The sequence below is a fragment of the Odocoileus virginianus genome, chromosome 15 (assembly GCF_023699985.2).
Source record: "Odocoileus virginianus isolate 20LAN1187 ecotype Illinois chromosome 15, Ovbor_1.2, whole genome shotgun sequence".
In the NCBI taxonomy this organism is placed as follows: domain Eukaryota; kingdom Metazoa; phylum Chordata; class Mammalia; order Artiodactyla; family Cervidae; genus Odocoileus; species Odocoileus virginianus.
Genome location: NC_069688.1, coordinates 49616647 through 49642641, shown reverse-complemented (window position 1 = coordinate 49642641; position 25995 = coordinate 49616647). Strand labels below are relative to the sequence as shown.

The following is a 25995-nucleotide window of genomic DNA, read 5'->3' as shown; positions in this document are numbered from 1 at the left end:
GACACACCGAGGGCAGTGTGCCTCCGGATGGATGAGAGGTAGGAGTCCAGATTCCTACACTGCACCGCTGACAACTTCATACGTAACAGGGCAAAAGCAACCTGTGTGTGACTTACGGGGACTCACTAAGACTCTCATTGGAATAGCCACATATACCTAATAATTTATTTGTTACATCTTCTTAGTCATCAATATGAAGTAAATTTTATTTAACCAGAAGTCCACCCAAATATGACACTCACTAAATTAAGAGAAAGATTGAGATTATGGAATAAATTCAACAGAATTTCTGAAAACATTTTATTCATATTTCATTTTCAGTCAAATAGTCAAAGATTTTGAAATCTATAAGGCCATCTGTCTCAAGTTCAAAAATTTTAATATTATCTGGAAAACTATTTTTGAAAAGTGATTACTGAAGAACATTTCAACACATAGTGATGAAATGCACAGTTTTTAAATTTTACATGAAACAGTTAAATACATATAACACTGAAAATTCTTTATTTAAAAACACTAAGTTATTAAAATGAATAAAAACAACATAGTAAAATTAGATTTTTTGCAAAACTCACTACTTCAAAGAAAACATACAATGACATGGGTCATAATATATACAAAACAGGAAATAAATCATCATCTGTCATTGACGGGGAGATTTGCATGCTTTCAAAATACTCATAATTTTAAGTCACACAAAATGTTGCTCAGAGGGAATGCTTCTTTTATACTTAAAGTCTCTTTAAAGGCGTTTTAAATTCCGCTTACTCTGGGCACTTCCTGGAAGAACATCTTTTCTATTTCTTGGCTTTGCTGCTCCTCTACTACATTCTTCAGACCCATGATAAGCACACAAACACAGCACACAAAAGTCAAAGCCACAGGCTGCGCGGCTACACAGCCCCCTTCTCTTATAAGGCTGGTACTTAGCAGGGGACTGGCACCTTGGGCAAGGTTTTAACGCTTCATCAATAAAAAGTGTTTTGGCAACCTGCAGTAAAAGCACACACACTAAATCTTCCATTTTCGCATAGAGGACAGCTTTATTTCAAACTCTGTAAATATTTACGTCTAATAACTTATGATACTCACCTTGACATATTCTTCCTGTTTACTACTTAAGTGAGTAACAGAAGAGCTTGCTATAGGTGTCAAAACTTCTCCCCAAGGAGAAAATGTTGAAGCTTGTTCTTTCTGAAAACCTGGTGTCCTAGCCTGTGCTTGCACAGACCTTAAAGCTGATCGATTTAAGAGATGGAGCCGAGTGGCGGCATCCTCAACATTTAATATAGCCCCCTGTGGTAAAAGACAAGAGGGGTCAACACTGTCATATCAAAAGTTTCAGAAGAGCTTTCAGATGCACATGTCATGTTTGGAAGTGGTTTCTGCACCACTAGAATTTTCTCCCTAAACCATTCCTTTTTAGAGAAGAAAAAAAAAAATTATCTTATCTAGCATTTAAAAATCAAAGAAAAATACAAAGTTGAAACAATAAATGCTAGCTTTAAGTTTGCATCATTGGTTATTTTTCTGTTTAACTCATGAGTTTACAAACTTTTCCTGGAAAGGACCAGATAGTTGCAAGCTAGTCAACTGTCATTTTAGCAAACACAGCTACAGAGATATGTAAATGAAGGGACAGGGCTGTTCCAATAAAACTTATTATAAAAACACAGGTGATGGACAGGATTTGGCCCACAGATCAGAGTTTATCAAGTCTCCTTTTAAGCCAAGGTGTAAGAGGAGGTAAATTTTTTCAAAATCTGCTATGGGACATCATGGAATTCTGTAAAGATTTCTTACTTCAGCCACATGTCAGAAAATTAATGGGCCTAGTTAGACCATGAAACTCAATTTGTTTGGTTGGCTTTTACAAATACCAAATACTTGCAAAACTTGATTCATTTTTACACTTGAGTTTAAACAGCTTTGATATTTTAAAAGGAGAAAAAAATGTCTCTTATTTGAGCTGGATTTCCACATGACTCAAATAGTTAGCCAAGAAATATTTTCAGTGAATAATCCTTATAGTCTTGTATTTTGTTAAGCTTAGAAAAAAGAAAAAACATTGTAGGTTTTTTTTTTAAAACACATTGGCATTCTTAACTAATTATTAAAATAAAATGTACTACTGGTGAATTTCCTGAGTGTTCAACTATAATTGTGTTTTCTTTCCCTTGACAGTCTCCCTTTGTCAGAATTGTTTCCTATAGAGGGAAGAGGTAAAACACAAGAAATGATAGTAGGATAAGTATAGGAATGAAGCTAGCTGGCCATGGATTATGCAATTGACAGCTTAACAACATTGGCATATGTGTAATGGATGAATACTGGTTTTTAGAAATTAGAATGAATACAGTTGAACTTACTCAAGGATTCAGTACGTCTTATGTTACATCCTATAAATGATTTGCCTAGGCTAGAAGCATATGACACAAGAGTACTCTAAAAGAAAACACCCATTGGATTTCCATGCAGTTGGCAAACACAGTGATGATGCATGTACCAAAAAATGAATAGAGATATATTGTTAAAGCAAATTTCAGCCATAGAAGAACATTCATTCATTTAACAAAGATTTCATCTAATAGGTGCCAAGTGAATAGAACAGTCTAACCCTTATCCTCCCAGAGCTTAAAATGTGGGCTACTACCTCTGAACAGTGTAAGGTCTAGTAGTCAACAAAGGCAAATATTCGTATCAACATTTTTCAAAATACAGGCACCATTACCATACTAGAAAATATTTAAATGTGAAAGGGGAGTCTCTTATTGTTGTTCATTTCCATGATTATAAGTAAACAGTAAAGACTACTGTAAATTAAGAAATTTGATGGAAATAGTGTAATATTCCAATTTTATGTTCATTCTCACTGCTGCAAGGCAAACAGATAAAATGAGATCCTATTACACGTAACTGGTGCATGTGCCTTTTATTTTTCACACGTAAGGATCTTTCAGTGACACTATACACATGTGAGGAAAACCATCTAACAACTTTGTTTTATAATTTTTCTGTTTTGGTTAATGACATACATTAGGATAGTGCAGGTAGAAAGCAGCCAGTTCATTCGGGAACAAGAGGGCAAAGGGCATCTGGAATGATGTCTCTGAAGAAAAGAAGGAACAGGTAGAATACCCGATTTATTCAGACTTACACAGAGGAGAGTTCCAGTTCTGGCGGATGGTGAGTCAGGCATCTGTATAGAGAAACACTAAAAAGAAAGAAAGAGCAAGAGAGAGAGAAGAAGAAAGAGAGAGAAAGGGAAAGAGAGGAAAAAGAAAGAAACTGGGCAATTATTAACTTATTAACTGTGAGGGTAAAAGTTATATAAGAAAAAAGGTGTAATAGGTATAACCATACTGTACTATACATTATGGCTGTCAAAAAGTCATAATAATCTCAAAGTCTTAATAATGTCAGCACCTAATACTGATTCACTAATGATGGTGTAATTACATTCATAAACTAGGAGAAAAGACTTCAGAGGAAGAGCCAGGTAGACAGGTAGTAGTGAGAGGTTAGAGAACTAACCTAAAAAAACTAAATAAGAGAAAAAACTAAAAAACTGAACTATTTTTTTAGAGAAAAAACTAAATAAGCAATAGCAGTGAAGACATGCCATTCAGAAATATGCAGATGAATATCAAAAGGAAAAAGAACTAGAGAGTTGAAACTGATTGCCTTGATGAGACAAGAATCAAGAATAGGAAGGAAGGAAAATATGTGTTTTATTATAAATTTCAAAGTCCAATTTGATGTTTTAAACCATGTACTTGTTTTTACTTTTTAAAAAATTTAAAGCAAACCAAAATAAGGGGAAAAACTCAAGTAAGGAAAAAAATAGAGTTCTTTAGGAAACCAAGTTTTTTTAAAAAGTGGTAGCCAGGATATAAAGTAGAATACTTTATCTAGAATTACCCAAAGGCTTGCCAATTCAACCACATGTTTCTTTCACATAGAATGTAAGGATGCATGGAGCTAAAAGCTTAATATGAATAGGTACTTGCTTAAAAATTCGTTTTTTGGTCTGTCCTTAGCAGCAGGATGCCACTTGAAAAAGATATGTTAAGAAGGCAATTAATATCTTTAATATTATAAGCTCCCAGAGCCAGCAGCTGCAGCAGTAAGTAGCTTGTGAAGGATTATCATAGGTGAGAAGATAAAACTTGTCTTCAAATAAAATAGAAATTCAATACTTTAGTTAACAGAAGTCCCTAATATTTCCTTGAAATGAGGAAACCCTCAATCTGTATCTGGGTGTTCATATTTGTTTATACTGTGATTCATTTCCCTGGAGGCTCAGATGGTAAAGAATCCATCTGCAATGCGGGAGACCTGGGTTCAATCCCTGGGTTCAGAAGATCCCCTGGAGGACGGAATGGCAACCCACTCCAGTATTCTTGCCTGGAGAATCCCCATGGACAGAGGAGCCTAACGGGCTACAGTCTGTGGGGTTGCAAAGAGTCGGACACGACTGAGCAACTAAGCACAACACAACATGCTTCATTTCAATTATATTTAGCCAAATTATAAGTTTACTTGTGTTATTACATACTTTTTACTAGAATAAGGAAGTTAATTCTGAGTTTCTCTTTGTATTTATGCCTAAGTAAGGTCTAAAAGTTGAATATATAGTAAATATGGGTACTAGAGTCATCAGATAGCTATTACACAAAATAGTGTCTCCATGAAGAATTAATCGGCTTCTATAAAAATTTTTCTTATAACTTCAGGGCTGGACCTCAAATCTTTAAGGAAGTGCAAGTTCATGATGCTTTACAAGTTTGAGTGCCATGCTCACTCACCTCCAGGCCTTCATATATGTTATTCCCTCTGCTGAAACAACTTTCCTGTCTAACTCATTATTCAAGTCTCAGCTAAGATGCATTTTTTCCTTCTCTTGATCCCCAAGTATCAAACACTTCTTTTAAATGTCCCAATAGAGATAACTCTGAGCTTCCTCTAACACACCTGTATTGCAATCACCTGTTTATATCAGGTGTATGAGCTCCAAGAGAGCAGGGATCATGTCAAAAATGTTCACCACTGTAATCTGAGCAACTGGCATATAGTATCTACTCAAGATTATACTTGAGTAGCGTATACTACAAGTATACTACATCAAGACTGGATGACTTAGTCACTAAGTCATGTCCGACTCTTGCAACCCCATATACTGGAGCCCTCCAGGCTCCTCTGTCCGTGGGATTTCCCAGGCAAGGATACTCAAGTGGGTTGCCATTTCCATCTCCAGGGGATCTTCTCAATCCAGGGGTCAAACCTGCATCTCCTGCGTTGGCAGGCGGTCTTCTGCATTGCAAGCAGATTCTTTACGGCTGAGACACTAGGGAAGCACATAAAAGACTGAATAGAAAATGCTGTAAGAATATCTAATTATGATTAGGATCTGGCATATCCTATTAAATTGGAATCAAATACTGATAACAGCATATATACTTAAACAACAAAACCCAGCAAGATGCTCTTCATGTCAGTTAGTCCACTCCATTTATGGACTTGGCAGAGATGGAGTTTGGGGGCGGCGAAGAGTTTATGAATGCAGGAGTTCCCTGGTGGCCTAGTAGTTAGGATTGTGGGCTTTCACTGCCATTCAATCCCTGCTGGGGGAACTGAGATTCTGTAGGAGGGTGCTGTGGTCAAAGGAATAAAAAAGAACTTATGAGTGAATGTCAATACAGATTAAAGAATAGCAGGAAAACCAAATCAGGTTGTCCAGACATATATGATCATCAGATACGCATACAAATATGTTTTAGAATAGCATTATATACATTACCTCAGAATATGTTTTCAGTTGTGTGATATGTAATTTCCTCCTCCGATTTGCTTTTTTATCTTGAACAATAATTTCACGCCAATTTCTGCTCACTTTCCAAACACTGTAACAAAAAGATCAGTCCCTGTATATATGTATACAAGTTCATGTATATATGCCACAGAATTAGCATTTTTTACACATGGCAATAAGAGAAACTTGTTTTTAAAGATTTTGGATAGTTAATTTAAAGCTAAAATTTCACATTAAAAATATGACTCGATTTGCATAGCTATGAAAGAAGACCTATTAAAATACATCAGCATCATATTGATAGGTTACTATCTTATAAATGGTTAAGGAAATAAAACAAAGTTTCATATAAACCCAAATGAGTCCACTGGGAGACTGATTAAGAGGATTTAACTTATAAGTAACACTAATATTTAAAACTTAGAACATGACATGCCACAAATGATTATCAGCTATAGTGCAAGAGTTTATATAAATTTCTCCTACTATTGTGTTTAACAAATATCTGTCATTTTGAGTAAATAAACACAAAAACAATCAATCCTGTATTAGAACTTCTAAATGCCAGATACAGTTGATCTCTGAACAACATCAGTATTCTGGCATGGAAAATCACATGGACAGAGGAGTGTGGTGGGCTACAGTCCATTGGGTTGCAAAGAGTCAGACACGACTGAGTGACTAAGCACATAGCTGAACAACATGGGTTGTGGGTCCACTTACATGTGGATTTTTTTCCATGGTAAATACTATACAGTCCCTGGTCAGTTGAATCCAGGGATGCTGAACCATGGATACAGAGGAAACTCAGATGTGGAAAGCTGACTATAATTTATACAAAGATTTTAGGCTGCACACCAGAGGGTCAGCGCCCCTATTTTCTGGTTGTCCAAGGGTCAGCTATAATAAATAGTATTATGAGCAGCACTACAAAGTTCCTATTTTGTAAACCAAAGTTTATGAGAACAAAGCAGCTAAATAAAAAAACATAATTTATGTCCAGTGAGTGCTTATTTATCAATAAAAGTGAATGAGGTTAGGAGAAGGTTATGGAGGGCCCCATGTTACACCTGAGCTGTCAACACTACTATTCCTCCAGCCACCTCGGTTGCCATTGTCTCTCTCTAAGCTGACATAGGCACCTTGTATCAGATGGAGAGGAACAGGCAGAAAGTCACTCATTAATGGAGAAGAAATGAACTATCAATGCATAGTTGGGTGTTTGCCTCAGCTATTTCAACTGAGTCCAGTCTCTCATATTTCCAAGAATAAGCACTGCCAAGTTACACATGCACTCTGCAGTGCAAATACTAGAAATCTTGAGGGATGAGCAGGGAAGGCAATTATTGCAATATGTGCTTTCACTTACATATCAGTATGACTGAATATCATTTGTCCCACAAGCGAGCACCCAAAAGGGTCACCCAAGTTTTAACTGGTCTGTATCCAAATACTCCATCGTGTAAAAACAAAATCCCTATATCAAAGCCATATCCCTAATTTTTTAAACAAAATTTATCTCACTTGAACATTTTTTAAGGCATAGACATATAGGTCATTAATCTTTCTTATTATCCTACTTGGGTTACACCAAAGACATTCCTGATCAAGACTATGCTGAAAGGACTGAAACAAGAGTTTGGGGGGAAATATGGGCTTAGAAATCAGAGGGTTCAGTTACAGACCTGCATCCATTCCTATCTCCTTGAGTGACTGCTGGCAGGTCACTTAACTTCTCTAGAGCTCAGTTTTCTCATCTGCAAATACGTGATAGGACTAGACATTTCAGAAGACTTCCAGCTATGAAATTCTACAATTCTGTATAATAGCCTACACTTAGTTTATGGGGGAAAGGTGAAGAAGGGTCTCAATAGAAGTAGGGGCCAGAAAAGAGTAAGGATTCAATGAACCAAACTCTTGACATATACCTATGGAAAAAGAAACTGACTCTTTTGCTTGTCCTGCCTCAACCATAACCTTGCAGAAATCCTGTTCCACATGGCTTCTCTCATTCCTGGTTCGGGCATACCGATGAGGCTTGTCTTCTGATAGTTCTGCACTTTGCAAAACTGCCAGTATAAAGTCTCAATTTAGCCTTATAACTAATTCCTACCCACAATACTTCTATATATGTGACTCAGTTTCTACTTACTTATGAAGCAGCATTCAAGATACTGAAATTTCTGACACTGAAGAATTTCACTTAACCATCTTTGATGAAATGTAAAAGTAACCAAGACAGAGATAATAAAACAAAATTTTAAAAAGCTACAAACAGAAAAGTTTTCCACCTTAAAAAAAAAAAGTGATAAAAGGCAGTTTTATTTCAGAAGAAAAAAAAAAATCTTACCTACATAGGCTTTCTGCAGTCAAGGAATCTAAAACCATAGCAAGAACATGCTTTAGATTTCTGTATTTTAATTCTGTTAAGATGTCCAGTTTTTCTATACCCATTTTCTTGCCAATCAGTCCTGCGAGTACACACTTTAGTGCAGCTATTTTCCCCCCGTCCCTTTCTTCTAACAACTCATGTGCACCGTTTTGCTGGAATCTCTTCCTTTTGCTTTTCATAAAAAGCTCATGCACTAATTGCAAGGCTGGGGTCTTCGATAAATTCTTAAAGCTTAAATCCTCACACTTATTGTCACTGCTCGGCTGGCTCTCTGAAATGTCTGAAGCGGTTGCTGGTGTTGATTCAGAGCTAGAGAGGTAGGTCTGGTTTTCTTCTTCTGTCTCAGATTGTGAGCCTTGCTCCCGAAGGGTGGACAGTCTTCTCAGTCTTCCAAGACGCCTTGACTTTTTTATGGTGTCCCTGACTTTGAGAGTTCCCTTATGTTTCTGAAATAGTTCTTGGAAAGAGCCCTCTTGCTCAGATAGGGAATCTTCTGATTTATCCAAGCAAAGTGAGCTGAAACCGCTGTCTTCAGGGGTCGAAATATTGCGTCTCACTCCAGCTGAAGGAGAAAATCTTCGGCTTGCATTAAATTTAACACTTGGTACGAGATTACTGATTGGAGTCACAAATATGTCCTCATCTGTTCTACAGCTTGTTCCACCAACAGAAAAGCCCAGAAGTTCGGGATATGTATTCTCATTATTAATACATAGACTGCTGTCACTAAAGTCATGTGTGATAGAGTCTTTAAAATTACTGCCCTGAATTGGAGATATACATTCAACTTCAAAGAGGCCACAGTCATCTTTGGAATCATCCACTGTGGAAGTCTTCTGTTGAGAAAAATTAAGTCTCAATTTTTGACTGCTGGAAGTTACTTCTTCTGTTCCCAAAGTGCTAGTAACTGAAGAACTAAAATTATCTTGCCTTGGAAAGCCTGAAGCACTGCTTGGAAATTTTTTTTCTAAATTGGGAACTTGACTTGTACTACTTTCGAGGGAACTGTTCTGTGATTCAAAGTCCCTGTCTAGAAGAGAGAAAGATATGTCCAACCTTCTGCGCAGCAAATGCTTTTTTCCACTGACTTTAGGAGTTTCACAAAGTTCTGGGGTTTTATCATTTTCCTTCCTGAGGAAGACAAACCTCTTTCTTTGAGTGGGAGACTCTAAACTATGGGTTAAGGCCAAACTAGAAGTTTCAGGATGTTCATGGATCAATGCTGAGCCTCTTTCTTTCTTTCCAAATAATTCTTTATCTGTATTATCAAAGCTGCACGATTTTAACAGCTCACTGTAGCCACTATCTTGAAAAGAAGATGTGGAATAAAGGTCTCCAAAGCTGGAGGACTTGACCCTGACAATAGGAGAGTCCACCTCATTTCCGGCTCCAGCGCCGGCTTGACCTGAATGCCTTTCTGACATCTTCAAAATCTCTGCTTCTACAAAGTGAAAACAAATGTTATTCTTCCTTTGAAATTAATAGTCTGGAAGCTAATACCAAAATACTCATTATGAGCACAGATGATTATGGAAAATTGCACGGCAATAAAAAAAAGTTACTTTAAGAAACAAATCTCTGCAATATACTCATGTGTATCTTACTTAAGACAGTGTTTCAACATCATAAAAACCAAAATTTCCAGGATATAAATATTCACAGATTACCTGACTAAGCATAGTCTAGGCACTGTGCACAGATATTTTCATTAACTACACTTGAGGAAAAAAAATCTCATAGCATAATTTTTAGATGATTGTATTACCTTATAATTTTTATAGCACTAAAGTACATTATTATAGTTCTAACATTCTAGCTTATTTGTGCTGGCCTATATTTAGTCAGGTGGATATTTCCTTTCAGAGTTCTGCAGTGTAATAAAGATGCTTAAAAAAAAAAACTATATGCTGATTTTGACCACTGGTCAAGTGAGTGCAGCCACTAGGATAAACTGCAATTCAGCAAAGCAACTCTAGATTAATGTTACTCATATTCATAACATGGGCTTGTCTCAGAAACCTGGTCTTTCTGACCATTCACAAGGTCTGAATTCCAAGGCTTTCGCCTTTGCAGTCTCTTTAACTCACTGAATAATTAGTAACATATTCTTGAGCTAACCAAATTGAACCAAAGCCCTACAGGCCATCTCAAACCTAGCAGGTTATACTCTTTCATGTCTCATCTGGTAAATACTTTCTACTCGGGAACCCACCCTTTATAATATTCTTAAATTGAAAATAAAGAATTAAGTACATTACTTAGAGAAGAAATGTGATTCAGTATTATATTCGTAAGAAAGGACACTAGGAAACATTTCACTTTTTTAAAGGAAATACTTGGCTCTTTAACCTTTTCAACAGTATCACTGCATTCCTTCTTTTTAGAAACTTGAATTAAATCTTAAACTTTTTAGGAACTTGAATTAAATCTTAAAGTATAAGAAAGTTATTTCTCCAGATTATTCAAAGGACACTAAGAAAACTATCGTTCTTTTAAAGTTTTCTCCAGACCGAATAAGTGATTCTTCTCTATTAAAAAGATCCCAGGAAGATATATTGTTAGTTGAGTATAATGGGAAAGTTACTTACACCTAAGTTCTATCAGTTCAACATGTAAGTGAATAAGTTATTTTAAAAAATTGCTATTCTAACCAAAAAAACCAAATTGTTTCTTTGTGGTGCAATGACCATTATTACTGGGTAAAGTAAGTGTTTTTCAACTTTTAAAACCTATATTCTGTTTTGGTAAATCTCACACATGTTCTCTTCTGATTTAGATTTCCTCAGATTGTGACAATCAACTGATCTCTTCTGTACCTGCTTACTAGCCAAGATGATCAAATTTTGCTTTCTGTATTTCATACTTTAAAACAATTTTTTGTTTTCAAATTACACCTCCACACACGAATGTTTCCTACGCTCCGAAAATAATTTTATTAAGTAATAGTTTTCTCTCATGTCATTTGGTAAAGTTAGGTCCGAGCCTTTTTAAAACTTTTAAAAAATAAAACAAATGTTAACTATTCTTCTACTTCACCACTAGGTGTCTCACCATGTTCGAATTTGGGAACCTGAGAGGCAAATGGATGGAAACAAAAGCAGGCGTGCAAATATAATCCTCTCCCCGCTAAAAACCATAGACCACTTGCTTTAAACATACAAAAAACTTCCGATTTTCCTTCTGTTCATCTACCCATTTGAAATTGCTTCCACCGTGCTTTCTCTGGTGTCATTTTTTTTTTTTCATCTTTCATCACTTTCAACCCAAGATACTAGTCTCAAAACGTGGTTTTTCAAACTTCAAAAGTATTTATGCAAAATCGTAGAATGCCGGTTGACTTGCTCAGTTTCACTGATTCAACAGTTCACTGATGAAACAAACAAGCCTCTTCAACATCCATTTTTTTAAACCAAGCTCCTGATAAGGATTAAGAACACACATCTCTATAGTGCTTTAAAAAAAATAATTAGAGTACTTAAAACCGAATTTCCTTATTTGTTAAAGTGCAACATCTTACCATCAGTAAATCGAGTTCTAAGACGCCAACGTTAGTTACCGTAGGCTTCCGATAAAGGAAATTTCTCACTTTGCCTTTAAAATTCACGCCAAAGAAATACCATTTAAAGAGACAACTAATTTTGAACAATTAATGGAAACGTGCAGTAGCAGCACGATGCCCGCTAAGATTTGAAGGATACCTCAAGTACTTGCTACCGGGATTATTTTCTAACGCTTTAAAAGACCTAAATCACTTTGAATTCCCCCCAGCTTTCCAGACAGCAGCAATTGTCATATCTCTGTGTGCTCCAGCTAGTCTCGGGACGGAGGAAAACGGCCCCAATCCGGCTCTGACCACGCAGGGTCAGCTGCAGCGCGGTCGTCTCCCGCCCGAGGTGCCGGCGGCGGGTGGCTGGTTAACGGTCTCCCCGGGGGGCGTCAACCAGGCCGCTCGCCCGTCCGCGGGCCCTCCCCAGGCCGGGCTGGCGGAGGGAGGCCGGGGTGGCCCCAGGGCCCCAGGAAGCCGCCGACCGGCCGAGGACGGGCGGGCGTCGCCTGGACCCAGAGCGAGAGGGAGGCGAACCGCGTCGGGGCTGAGAGGGCGCGGGGCTGGGGACGCCCAGAGGCCGGCCGCCCTCACACACCTGGCGTCCCCGCTCCCGCCCACCTGGGGGCCCCGGGGCGGCCGCACCCACCGCGCCGACTCGCCGGGCGGGGATCTGTGGGCCGCAGCCGCCCGAGTGCCGCCGAGGAGCCGCGGCCTCGTCCCCAGGGATGCTCGGCTATGGCAACCTCCACGCCGGGTCCGCGTGGGGCCGCCGCCTTTTCCCTCCTTCGGTTTGAACTGCCCGCCCTGAGTAACCGCCCCGCCCCGCGCCGCGCCGCGCCGCCCCTTCCTCCCGCCCACCGCCGCCCGGCGACCCCTCAGACCCCCGGGCCCCGCCTGCGCAGTGATCTCTTTCTCGGCTTTCCCGCCCTCCGCGCCCCCACCGCACCGAGGCACCCGCGTGCGTGCTAAACCGCTTCAGTTGTGTCAGACTCACTGCGACCCCGTGGTCTGTAGACCGCCAGGCTCCTCCGTCCGTGGCGTTTTCCAGACGAGAGCTCTGGAGTGGGTTGCCATTTCCTCCTCCAGGGGATCTTCCAGACCCAGGGATCAAACCCTCGTCTCCTAAGTCTCCTGCATTGGCAGGCGGGTTCTTTAACACTGAGTGAGTGGAAATCGCTCAGTCGTGTCCGACTCTTTGCAACCCCATGGACTATACAGACCATGGAATTCTCCAGGCCAGAATACTTGAGTGGGTAGCCTTTCCCCTTCTCCAGGGGATCTTCCCAACCCAGGGATCGAACCTAGGTCTCCCGCATTGCGGGCGGTTTCTTTACCAGCTGAGCCACAAGGGAAGCCCTCTTCACCACTAGCGCCACCTGGAAAGCCGCTCTGAGGCACCTTAGGGCTTTTTAATTTGATAGGCTCTTTCTCCCGCCTTCCCGCCCCCCACGCACCACCCCCACCTCCGTCTTAACTTCGGACAACACACAACAGGTCCTAGGCGCCGTGCCTGCTAGATTGCTTTAGTCGTGCCCGACTCTTTGCGACCCTATGGACTGACTGTAGCCCCCGGGGCGCCTCTGTCCAAGGGGATTCCCCACCCAGGGATCGAACTGGCATCTCATGTCTCCTGCGCTGGCAGGCGGATTCTTTACCGCTAGCGCCGTCTGAGAAATCCAATAGGTCCTACTGTGGGATGCCATTAAAAATAATGTAGGAGAACGTTCACTTGATGTTTCCGAAGATGAACTGAAGCGTGAAAAGCAGGTTACAAACCGAATGCCATCCTTTAGAAGTACAGCTATACACAGGATAAGATCTGAAAGGTATGACTAATTTCATTACAGCATCTGTAGACTAGATTATACTTGGTTACTTTTTTTTTTAAGACCTCTAAAAAGGGATATTTTATGTACCAGGCTCCATCCTCTGCTCTTGGCAGTTTCTTCCTAATCTCTCTCTCTCTTTTTTTTCTTTTCCTCTGTTTAATGGGGCATCCTACACAACATTTTTCTTACTTTACCATTCTGTGCTTATACAATTCGGATTAGGAGTTAAAAGCATTACTTTAAAGTCAATTACAGTCACTGCTACCACTCTCCTCGGACAGAACTTCTTCATCTGGATGCCCTTTAGATATTCTAAATGTCAGGTATCCAAAAATCAAACTCACTAACAATTATTAAGCTTTGACTATGTGCCAAAAGCCTTCAACTGTGTGTACCACAATAAACTGGAAAATTCTGAAGGAGATGGGAATACCAGACTACCTGACCTGCCTCTTGAGAAACCTGTATGCAGGTCAGGAAGCAACAGTTAGAACTGGGCATGGAACAGCAGACTGGTTCCAAATAGGAAAAGGAGTACATCAAGGCTGCATATTGTCACCCTGCTTATTTAACTTATATGCAGAGTACATCATGAGAAATGCTGGGCTGTAAGAAGCACAGCTGGAATCAAGATTGCTGGGAGAAATATCAATAACCTCAGATATGCAGATGACACCACCCTATGGCAGAAAGTGAAGAAGAACTAAAAAGCCTCTTGATGAAAGTTAAAGAGGAGGGTGAAAAAGTTGGCTTAAAGCTCAACATTCAGAAAACTAAGATCATGGCATGTGGTCCCATCACCTCATGCAAACAGATGGGGAGACAGTGGAAACAGTTTCAGACTTTATTTTGGGGGGCTCCAAAATCACTGCAGATGGTGACTACAGCCATGAAAGTAAAAGATGCTTACTCCTTGGAAGGAAAGTTATGACCAACCTAGATAGCATATTAAAAAGCAGAGACATTACTTTGCCAACAAAGGTCTGTCTGGTCAAAGCTATGGTTTTTCCAGTGGTCATGTATGGATGTGAGAGTTGGACTGTGAAGAAAGCTGAGCACCAAAAAATTTCTGCTTTTGAACTGTGGTGTTGGAGAAGACTCTTGAGAGTCCCTTGGGCTGCAAGGAGATCCAACCAGTCCATCCTAAGGGAGATGAGTGCTGGGTGTTCATTGGAAGGACTGATGCTGAAGCTGAAACTCCAATACTTTGGCCACCTCATGCGAAGAATTGACTCGTTGGAAAAGACCCTGATGCTGGGAGGGATTGGGGGCAGGAGGAGAAGGGGACGACAGAGGATGAGATGACTGGATGGCATCACCGACTCGATGGGCTTGAGTTTGAGCAAACTCCGGGAGTTTGTGATGGACAGGGAGGCCTGGCGTGCTGTGATTCATGGGATCGCAAAGAGTCGGACACGACTGAGCGACTGAACTAAACAACTGAACTGATGTGCCAGCTGAGGGGTTCCCTCATAGCTCAGTTGATAAAGAATCTGCAATGCAGGAGTTTGATTCCTGGGTGGAGAAGATCCGCTGGAGAAGGGATAGGCTACCCACTCTAGTATTCTTGGGCTTCCCTCCTGGCTCAGTGGTAAAGTGAGTGCAATGGTAAAGTGCAATGTGGGAGATCTGGGTTCAATCCCTGGGTTGGGAAGATCCCCTGGAGAAGGGAAAGGCTACCCACTCCAGTATTCTGGCCTGGAGAATTCCATGGACTGTTTAGTCCATGGGCTCACAAAGAGTGGACACAACTGAGTGACTTTGACTTTGACTTTCTTTCAATGTGCCAATTACTGGGCTGCTGCTGCTGCTGCTGCTGCTGCTGCTGCTAAGTCGCTTCAATCATGTCCCACTCTGTGCAACCCCACAGATGGCAGCCCACCAGGCTCCTCTGTCCCTGGGATTCTCCAGGCAAGAATACTGGAGTGGGTTGCCATTTCCTCAAAATTACTGGGCTAGGCACTGGGAAAACAAAGATGGAAAGACGCAGTTACTGCCAGCTGGTATAAGTGCTATAGTAGAGGAATGGCGGCAACACAAAAAGAAAGATCAACTAGCGCTATAGAAGAGGAGAGGGCAGAGCTAACTGTGCAAAGACTGTGATACGCTTTTATGTGTTTATCTTTTGGCTTCACCCACACAGCATGTGGGATCTTATTTCTGAAACCAGAGATCAAACCCATGCCCTTTGTAATGGAAGCACAGAGTCTTAACCACTCTAATATATGAGGTGGAATTTGAAGGACGAGTGACGTCTTTAAAGACAGCAGTTGATTCTAAACTCAAAATGTGTAAGAGCAGGAGAATTGAAACAGTGGGGCACATTACAGAAACTGTAAATAACTCATTATAGCTGAAAACTGACTCGTTCCAGGAAAGGGCAAAGAAAATTCTTGACAGGGGAAGAAGCCAAGCCATGGAGAGTTTTGGATGCATGTTAAGAGTCTGAAGTTTATCCTCTCAGCAATACAGAGCATTTTAGAAGGACCACTCTGGTGGCAGAGTGGAGGACAGAAAGAAGAGAGGTGAGAATGGCATAGGAAGCTACTGTATTACTCTGGAACATAGTGGGGGTGGAGAAGAATCTAGACCCAATTCAGTCAGCAGAACCAGCTGCCTGGAGCAGGGGAATGAGAAGCAAAGAGTACATGTTTGGGAGAAAATAAGATGAATTTAGTTCAAGGTTGTTAAGTTTGAGGTACCAGTAGGACTTATGGTAAGGAACTGGTAAATTACACATTTTCAAGATGGCACCCTCCTGAAGCCTGTCACACGTTGAGGTAGAGGCAGTAGTGTCCTTTCTAGGTCCTCAAACAACTATTACAATCCAGCCTCTATTTTGCCACTCCCCACCCAGCACTTACTATCCTCCTCTGCCGAATTTTCCCCATATCATGTATCACCTTCTAGAATACCATATTATTGGAACTTTCCTGGGATGGTCCAATGGTTAAGAATCTACCTGTCAATGCAGGGGACCCAGGTTTGATCCCTGGTCCAAGAAGATCCCAAATGCCGCAGGACAACTAAGCTCAGGCACCACAACTACTGAGCATGCATGCGGCAACTACTGAAGGCTGTGCACTCTGGAGCCTGTGCTCACAAGAGAAACCACTGAGAAACCCACATACCCCCAAAAAGGGTAGCCCCACTTGCCCCAACTAGAAAAAGCCCTCGCAAAGCGATGAAGACCCAGAGCAGTCAAAAAGAAATAAATACCTTATTGCTTACCTATTTTAAGGTCTGCGTCCCACTCCACTCTAATGTAAACAGGGAAGGGAATTTTTTCTATGGTTAATATCCACACAACCCCCCAAACCATTGAAACATTGACCTTTTCTCTTTCTGTAGTTAATTTTTCTTTAGATATTTTGTTCCAACTGAAGAGTAAAAGAGTATACCATAACTCCTTTAGATACTCAAAGAATATTTTTAATACCACTCCTCACCCCCCCAAAAAGGGAGCAAAAGACACCTGGTTACATGTTAGCTTGCCCTAGCTTTACTCATATAGCCCAAATTTAAGCCACTGAGCTATATTTTCCTATTATTTACCCATCACAGTCTTTGGTCTCTTCCCTTCCCTTTTTGGATTGGGTGTAATCCCATTACTGACATCAGAACTCTAAAACCCAAATGTTTTCCATTGATCTAATGCTTCTTTTGGGAACTATCCAGGAATACATAATGAAAGGTTTTCTATCACCATGATATTCAAGCTATGCAGTATACTTAAATGAATATGATCAAGGAAAAGGAAAACAGATATTCAGGGGAGAAAAATAGCAACATGAATCTCCATAACCACACTATAAGGATTTAAAAGCACTAATATTCAAGATCACAAGATAAATAGGTTCATTCAGTTCAGTTCAGTTCAGTCGCTCAGTCGTGTCTGACTTTTTGCGACCCCATGGATCGCAGCACGCCAGGCCTCCCTGTCCATCACAAACCCGGAGTTTGCTCAAACTCAAGCCCATTGAGTCGGTGATGTCATCCAGTCATCTCATCCTCTGTCGTCCCCTTCTCCTCCTGCCCCCAATCCCTCCCAGCATCAGGGTCTTTTCCAATGAGTCAACTCTTTGCATGAGGTGGCCAAAGTATTGGAGTTTCAACTTCAGCATCAGTCCTTCCAATGAACACCCAGGACTGATTTCCCTTAGGATGGGCTGGTTTGATCTCCTTGCAGTCCAAGGGACTCTCAAGAGTCTTCTCCAACACCACAGTTCAAAAGCAGCAATTCTTCAGTGCTCAGCCCTCTTTATAGTCCAACTCTCACAGCCATACTTGACCACTGGAAAAACCATAGCCTTGACTAGACAGACCTTTGTTGGCAAAGTAATGTCTCTGCTTTTTAATAAACTTTCTAGGTTGGTCATAGCTTTCCTTCCAAGGAGTAAGCATCTTTTACTTTCATGGCTGTAGTCACCATCTGCAGTGATTTTGGAGCCCCCCAAAATAAAGTCTGAAACTGTTTCCACTGTCTCCCCATCTATTTGCCATGAGGTGATGGGACCACATGCCATGATCTTAGTTTTCTGAATGTTGAGCTTTAAGCCAACTTTTTCACCTCCTCTTAAACTTTCATCAAGAGGCTTTTTAGTTCTTCTTCACTTTCTGCCATAAGGGTGGTGTCATCCGCATATCTGAGGTTATTGATATTTCTCCTGGCAATCTTGATTCCAGCTCGTGCTTCACCCCACCCAGTGTTTCTAATTATGTACTCTGCATATAAGTTAAATAAGCAGGGTGACAATATACAACCTTGACATACTCCTTTTCCTATTTGGAACCAGTCTGTTGGTCCATGTCCAGTTCTAACTGTTGCTTCCTGACCTGCATACAGGTTTTCCTGTATAGCAAGTCAGGCGGTCTGGTATTCCCATCTCTTTCAGAATTTTCCACAGTTTATTGGGATCCACACAGTCAAAGGCTTTGGCATAGTCAATAAAGCAGAAATAGATGTTTTTCTGGAATTCTCTTGCTTTTTCGATGATCCAGCGGATGTTGGCAATTTGATCTCTGGTTCCTCTGCCATTTCTGAAACCAGCTTGAACATCTGGAAGTTCACAGTTCACGTATTGCTGAAGCCTGGCTTGGAGAATTTTGAGCATTACTTTACTAGTGTGTGAGATGAGTGCAATTGTGCTGTACTTTGAGCATTCTTTGGCATTGCCTTTCTTTGGGATTGGAATGAAAACTGATCTTTTCCAGTCCTGTGGCCACTGCTGAGTTTTCCAAATTTGCTGACATTGAGTGCAACACTTTCACTAATATATTCACTAGGATAGGGCAATTCAGTGATGTCTGGCACACAGTAAAGGCTCAAGAAAAGCTAGCTGTAACAATATCTACTGACCATGTTTCAGAATGATCCTAAAATGACAGATTCTTGCAGATAGGAAAGAGAATGTTGGGCTGGGAACTAGCCTTGACAAAAATTCTTTATCCTACCCCTCTGTAGGGTCCCAGGAATCATTTTATTCTACATGTGTTGATCCATTTTTGAGGATCCATTATCTTAATACCTCAAGCTGCGGAATCAGAATCCAAGTCAGTTTGCAATGACTAAAGTTGCACTTTTCCAGGCAGTCTAGTTATTAAGAATTGGTGCTTCTAGTGCAGCAGACACATTTTTCATCCGTGGTTAGGGAACTAAGACCCTCCATGCTGTATGATGTGGGCCACACCTCTTAAAAAACATTTTTTGTTTTTAAAAAGGCACAAAGGTACACTTTCTGGATCACTCAATAACATTTCTCTTATGATGACAATAGTTTTACCTAGTATTTCTTCAGTCAGTTCAGTCATCAGTTATGTCTGACTCTTTGCTAACCCATGGGCTCCAGCACGCCAGGCTTCCCTGTCCATCACCAATTCCCAGAGCTTGCTCAAACTCATGTCCATCGCGTTGGTGACACCATCCAACCATCTCATCCTCTGTCGTCCCCTTCTCCTCCCACCTACAATCTTTGTCAGCATCAGGGTCTTTTCAAATGAGTCAATTCTTTGCATCAAGTGGTGAAGAGTTTGGAGTTTCAGCTTCAGCATCAGTCTTTTTAATGAATATTCAGGACTGATTTCCTTTAGGGTGGATTGGTTGGATCTCCTTGCTGTCCAAGGGACTCTCAAGAGTCTTCTCCAACACCACAGTTCAAAAGCATCAATTCTTCAGTGCTCTATTGAGTTACCTCTTCCCTTTGGCTAAGAGGGGGAGGCACTTTGTAAGACAGCTGCTGATAAAAAAATATTTATGTTCTATCTTAGCCTGTCTGTGGAGTAAGAAACTGTATAGTTTAATCTTTCTTATTTACCTTATATGCAGAGTACATCAGGTGAAATTCTGACACACAAGTTGGAATCAAGATTGCAGGGAGAAATATCAATAACCCCAGATATGCAAATGACACCACCTTTATGGAAGAAAGCAAAGAAGAACTAAAGAGTCTCTCGATGAAAGTGAAAAGGAGAGTGAAAAAAAATGGCTTAAAACTCAACATTCAAGAAACTAAGATCATGGCATCTGGTCCCATCACTTCATGGCAAATAGACAGGGAAACATGGAAACAGTGACAAACTTTTATATCCTGGGCTCCAAAATCACTGCAGATGGTGAATGCAGCCATGAAATTAAAAGACACTTGCTCCTTGGAAGAAAACCTGTGACTAACCTAGACAGTTTATTAATAAGCAGAGACATTACTTTGCCAACAAAGGTCCGTCTAGTCAAAGCTATGGTTTTTCCAGGAGTCATGTATGGATGTAAGAGTTGGGACTAGAAAGAAAGCTGAGCGCCAAAGAATTGATACTTTTGAACTGTGGTGTTGGAGAAGGCTCTTGAGAATCTCTTGGACTGCAAGGAGATCAAACCAGTCCATCCTAAAGGAAATCAGTCCTGAATATTCACTGGAGGACTGATACCCTGATGCTGAAAAACACTGAAGGCAGGAGAAGGGGATGACAGAGGATGAGATGGTTGGATGGCATCACTGACTCAATAGACATGAGTTTGAGCAAGCTCCAGGAGTTGGTGAAGGATAGGGAAGCCTGGTGTGCTGCAGTTCATGGAGTTGGAAAGAGTTGGACATGACTGAGCGACTGAACTGATATTTAAAAATCGGCCTCTAAGAAAACCCAGAAAGTCAAGTCTCAAGTTGGTCTGTGGAGGTGCAACCAATTAATTCCTTCTGAAAATGAAAGATCAGGCTCAATGTTCCCAAGTTGCTGAATGGGAGAGAGAAAAGCAATAGAGCCTGCTTAATAAGAAATCAATAAAGGCTTTTCTCATAGCTCAGTTGGTAAAGAATCTACCTGCAATACAGGAGACCCTGGTTCAATTCCTGGGTCAGGAAGATCCGTTGCAGAGGGGACAAGGTACCCACTCCAGTATTCTTGGGCTTCCCTGTGGCTCAGCTGGTAAAGAATCCACTTGCAAAATGGGAGACCAGGGTTCAGCTGGTAAAGAATCCACCTGCAATGTGGGAGACTTGGGTTCTATCCTTGGGTTGGGAAGATCCTCTGGAGAAGGGAAAGACTACCTACTACAGTATTCTGGCCTGGAGAATTCCATGGACTGTAATAGTCCATGGCGTTGCAGAGTCGGACATGACTGAGCAACTTTTACTTTCAATAAGAAACCAAAGTAGTAGATGTTGGGGAGAAAGAAACCTGCTTCTCAGATTAACTACAATAGTTATTAACAACTGTTTATTTTCCAAATTTTAATAACTTCATTTTCTTCTTCCCCTTTCTGATATAAATACTTGCTGTTGAGAGTGCTAATTCTTAGGTAGGTTGATTCAGAAGGAGGAGGAGAGGGGAAGGAGAGGGAAGAGAAGGAGGTCTGGGGCTCTCAAGGAGGAGAAAAGGACAAATGTTTCTTTCCTACATTCCTTCAACATAGTCATATAAAATATTTTTTTCTTTAAGCCCAGAGCTAATAATTACACAACAAACAACTCATCTTGCTCAAGGATATGTTTTTCCTTAAACTCTTTACCAATGATTATAAAACAACAATGTATCCTGTTGGAGGACATGTTTCTCCTTAAAAACTTCTGACTATCCTGTCATCTTAAAATGTATATTGTGGGAGTGGGTCTGGTAAGCTGTGTAGTGAAAGTGAAAATTGCTCAGTCCTGTCAGGACTCTGCTACCCCATGGCCTAAATTCTTCAGGCCAGAATACTGGAATGTGTAGCTTTCCCTTCTCCAGGGGATCTTCCCAACACAGGGATCGAACCAAGGTCTCCCACATTGCAGGCGGATTCTTTACTGTCTGAGCCACAAAAGGAAGCCCATTATTTTAAAAATGTTATTTTAAAATGTTATCCCATTATTTTAAAATGTAAGTTGTAGGAATGGATCTGGTAAGACCTTTATAACCTTGAGACATTCTTTTGATTTACTGTAACAATCAACTGAGGAAGTATATAGCTCCCTTGCTAAGACTAGCGAGGGGGACACTCTCCATCCCCTCTTCTGATGTCTATGTTAGAAGCTTTCTGTCCTTTTTCACCGTAATGAAACTTCTGCCACACAAAGTTCTGAGTGTCTGAAGCCTGGTTCCTGATGCCCATGCTAAATCTTCTTCGGAGACCACAAATCCGACATCGTTCACTGTAAGCTATTACTGTGAAAGAGGCAAACGTTGTGAATCCAACCATTCAATTTCATTAAAATTTTGACCTTTGAAAGTACACGGCCTCACTGGTCAAGTCTTCTTGTTCTTCTAAGGAGGACTGAATACAGGGGACAAAAGGAGGGTCAGTGGACAGCTGCTGCTGCTAAGTCACTTCAGTCCTGTCCGACTCTGTGCGACCCCACAGACGGCAGCCCACCAGGCTCCTCTGTCCCTGGGATTCTCCAGGCAAGAATACTGGAGTGGGTTGCCATTTCCTTCTCCAATGCATGAAAGTGAAAAGTGAAAGTGAAGTCGCTCAGTCGTGCCCGACTCCAGAGACCCCATGGACTGCAGCCTACCAGGCTCCTCCATCCATGGGATTTTCCAGGCAAGAGTACTGGAGTGGGGTGCCATTGCCTTCTCCGAGTGGACAGCTACCACTACCTAAATCCCTTAGCTTTAAGTGGGAGCAACTGACGTAGCTGCCCACAAGTAAAATGTGTGAGTCAGAGAGAAAACGAGCGCCTAGGAGAGAAAGGGTCGAAAAGCAAAAACGAAATTATATGAAGAATAGCGACCAAGCGGGTTCTCCACTGCCCCGGCACAAATAGCAAATGATTCGAAACACGTAGTCTGAAAAGGGCTTTTCTACGTGGATATCCGCGGTGGAGCCGATTCTTCTACGTTCCTCGGAGTAACGGTCAGCCTAGTACTCCACGTGCACTTCACTGGGGTTTCTCTTCTAACCCTCTGCCCGCCTAGAAAAATGTTCCTTTCTGCAGACTTCATTTGTCAGAGAAAAAAACCTCCTTGGACTGCTAACGTGCTGCTAAAGTGCTTTGCTTTCCTGAAAAATGAAAACAGTTAGGAGGGAAATAAACACTTTCAACTAGACTCGAAAACACCAAAGGACCCGTTTCACCCGCCTCTGTTCAATCCAGGTTCCTCAGCCACGCCGGGAACGGAAGGGGCGGAGACTACGGAAGGGGCGGAGACCCTGACACGTCAGAAGCGAGCGCCGGAAGTTGGCCGCGGTTCAGAGGCGAGTCGGAGAGGCCTCAAGTTTTGTCTGTGTTACGTGAGTAGGGATTTGGCGGTTTGGGATTTGAGGGTGGGAATTTGGGCCCAAACTGAAAAGACAATAAGGTCTAAAGAGGTCTAGTGTAAGGGTTAGAGTCGGGAGAGGCTGGGGATAGAGTCGAAACTGTTAGTCCTTTACCTGTTTAGCTCTTGGGTTGTTTCCCTGTTTAACTGTTGACTAGCTTCGGGGAGTTATTTATTCTTCCCTTGTCTTCGGTTCGCATGTTCTCCCTTTGAGAGAGGTAATTTTTTTTTTTCTTTTACAATCAACTGCTAAATTTTGGAAAAATATAACTTGTTAAATGAAGACGCGGGCTTTGCAATCAGATCTAAATCTGACTCTGCAGCTGAGTGCGTTAGTCACTCAGTCGTGTCCCACTCTTCGCGACCCCATGGACTGTAGTCTGCCAGACTCCTCTGTCCATGGAATTCTCTAGACAAGAATACTGGAGTGGGTTGCCATTCTCTACTCCAGGGGATCTTCCCGACCCAGTGATTGAACCCGGGTCTCCTGCATTGCTGCTGAGTAATCCTGCCCAAATGATGTTCCCTAAACCCGAGTTCCTTCATCTGTAAAATAAGAGTCCAATTTGGGGGTAAATGCGCAACACGTTTTTTGTTTGTTTCGTCCATTAGACCCAGCCATAGAATTTTAAAACAAAGTACTGAGTAGAAATTGGGACCTTTTTAGCTTTCCCTCGGAAAAATGATTCCTGGTTGGATTTACCTGGGCCCCATTTTGAGAAATTAAATATTTGAGTCTCCGATTTCAGGGACAACAATGGACACCCAGAAGGACGTTCAACCCCCAAAGCAGCAGCCAATGATATATATCTGTGGAGGTAAGAGTAACACAAAGTAAGAGTATTTAAACTCGGTTAAAAAAAAAAGAATTGTGTATGTCTTTGACTTAAGTGAGTCGTTCATCTTTATCTTTAAAGTTAGAAAGCAGAACAGCTTTAGCAATCTTTAAAAACATCCTCTCATTAACTTTTCATTTCCTCTTCTAGGAAAAGTGCCTTGCCAACCACTCTTTTTTTCTTTCTCCTTTAGCTTATTGGTAATAGCTACACATCCTTGAGATTGAGTATTTGTATTTTAGTGTGTTGGATGAAAAATATGGTCAAGATAATATGCTTGTCTGTAATAATTTCTCTTTTAGGCATTGAATAAATAAATGTGTTTTCATTTCTAGAATGTCACACAGAAAATGAAATAAAATCAAGGGATCCAATCCGATGCAGAGAATGTGGATACAGAATAATGTACAAGAAAAGGACTAAAAGATGTATCCTTTTAACTGTGCTTCTTAGGTATGAGATGGGAGCAAGTGAAGAATAATGCCTGGTTTGATAGTCAAAGACTAATTGCTTGTGAAAATGGTAACAACTTGGATTACTTACCAAAAAAAAAACCCGAAAAACATATTTATCATTTTCTTTGACAGTACTTCGGTGTGTAGACGTATACCAAGTAATCTAAATGATAGTTGATTTTGGCTTTCATAAGTGTATTTTTCAGCAATTCTGTATACATACTCATTCCTGAGCTTCAGTTTATCAACCAACTAAATTATTACAAGGGGAACTGCAAATAGTGAGTTTTTATGCTACCTAATGGCAAAAGTGAGACTTACAAATTAGCTGAAAGACAGAGTAAATTGTTATGTAATAACTGACAGTATTTTTTAGAACAGTAAATTATTGCTTTTAATTTTAATTGCTTTAGTTTCTTGGTGCATTGGTCTTCTGTATCATGGAAAGAGGGCTAATAATTAAAATGGTTTATTTTTTAGTTTACTTCTCATCATAGTAGATAGTGAATTTTATTCTTTTGTGCATTTTAGATTAAATAAATAGATTATTGCAAAGAAAGTGACTTGGAAATACTAAAATTTTAATGTACTTTTTTATGTCCTTAACTTGGTATATTACAGTGGTGGTTTTTGATGCTCGGTGAAACATGAAATTCATAGGAATATCTTCATTTTTATTTGGATTTGTTGTTAATGTTGTATAGTTTTTGATTAGTGTACTTTATAAATACAATTATACACATGATTTCATTTTAAAAAACCATATTGTATTTAGATACCTATTAATAGCTTATATAAAGATATTATTTTTTGTTCAGTTACATGGTTTGTATTTTAATTTTATTGTATATGTAATCTGACACTCAATGGAGGTTAAATATGTTTCCCAAACTACACTTTAATCAAAACCTGGAATCATCTGGGACCCTTGTTAAAAATGAAGTTTTCTAGGGCTCTTTAAAGGTCTGATTAAGTAAGTTCTTAGGAAGCCTCTGTTTTACATCACCAATTGTTTTTAAACTCTCCAGCATCATTTTGTATAGAGTATTCCAGTGCACTTACTGTCAATGTGCATACCTTATTTTGAGTTCAGTTTTCATTTGTTAACTTGGCATTGGCTTTTCTGTATTTATATGTAATGGTTGACTTTTTAAAATCTTGGGCAAGGGAAAAGAAACTTTGATGGTTGCTTTCTGTAAGACAAAATCAATCCCAAGTAAAGTGGATGAAGCAGACTGTTAAGGCAGGTGTGGTTTCCCAATTGTAATTATTCATTAAAGTAAAAAAAATTTTACTTTCAGCATATAAAAAAAAAGTTGGTTTACGCTTAATTATTGGATGAATGTTTAAAGCTTTTGCTTTGATAACTAGGCAAATGGATACTCAGATACTCCATCT

At 40.5% G+C, this 25995-nt stretch overlaps 2 protein-coding genes across 7 annotated transcripts; one reads left to right on the top strand and one right to left on the bottom strand.

The window, feature by feature from the left end:
- Positions 1-286: 286 nt before the first annotated feature.
- On the bottom strand, positions 287-12118 carry FBXO43 (F-box protein 43). Of its 5 annotated transcripts, XM_070477327.1 has the most exons (6): positions 11722-12118; positions 8163-9645; positions 5801-5903; positions 3158-3214; positions 1093-1296; positions 287-991 (listed from the first exon to the last, which is right to left on the bottom strand). In XM_070477327.1, the coding sequence occupies exons 2-6, from the start codon at positions 9626-9628 to the stop codon at positions 743-745; spliced, it is 2079 nt and encodes a 692-aa protein (XP_070333428.1). In that variant the 5' UTR covers positions 9629-9645; positions 11722-12118; the 3' UTR covers positions 287-742. The 5 variants fall into 5 exon arrangements, with proteins under 5 accessions (XP_070333428.1, XP_070333429.1, XP_020770293.2 ...); XM_070477328.1 differs by lacking the exon at positions 3158-3214; XM_020914634.2 differs by lacking the exon at positions 11722-12118 and having other exon boundaries at positions 8163-11708.
- Positions 12119-23176: 11058 nt separating this feature from the next.
- POLR2K (RNA polymerase II, I and III subunit K) lies at positions 23177-25843 on the top strand. Of its 2 annotated transcripts, none has more exons than XM_020914635.2 (4): positions 23177-23280; positions 24056-24124; positions 24478-24570; positions 25219-25843. In XM_020914635.2, the coding sequence occupies exons 2-4, from the start codon at positions 24064-24066 to the stop codon at positions 25239-25241; spliced, it is 177 nt and encodes a 58-aa protein (XP_020770294.1). In that variant the 5' UTR covers positions 23177-23280; positions 24056-24063; the 3' UTR covers positions 25242-25843. The 2 variants fall into 2 exon arrangements, with proteins under 2 accessions (XP_020770294.1, XP_020770295.1); XM_020914636.2 differs by lacking the exon at positions 23177-23280 and adding an exon at positions 23331-23524.
- The last annotated feature ends 152 nt before the right edge of the window (positions 25844-25995 follow it).

What these genes read in the sequence shown, in the direction of transcription:
- POLR2K (XM_020914635.2), top strand. Translation starts at nt 24,064, where the DNA reads ATGGACACCCAGAAGGACGTTCAACCCCCAAAGCAGCAGCCAATGATA. An exon ending in AATGATATATATCTGTGGAG is followed by an intron (nt 24,125 to 24,477) that starts GTAAGAGTAACA and finishes TTTCATTTCTAG; the next exon opens with AATGTCACACAGAAAATGAA. An exon ending in CAAGAAAAGGACTAAAAGAT is followed by an intron (nt 24,571 to 25,218) that starts GTATCCTTTTAA and finishes GGTATATTACAG; the next exon opens with TGGTGGTTTTTGATGCTCGG.
- FBXO43 (XM_070477327.1), bottom strand. Translation starts at nt 9,628, where the DNA reads ATGTCAGAAAGGCATTCAGGTCAAGCCGGCGCTGGAGCCGGAAATGAG. An exon ending in ACTGCAGAAAGCCTATGTAG is followed by an intron (nt 5,904 to 8,162) that starts GTAAGATTTTTT and finishes TTTTTGTTACAG; the next exon opens with TGTTTGGAAAGTGAGCAGAA. An exon ending in AACAGGAAGAATATGTCAAG is followed by an intron (nt 992 to 1,092) that starts GTGAGTATCATA and finishes CTTTTACTGCAG; the next exon opens with GTTGCCAAAACACTTTTTAT.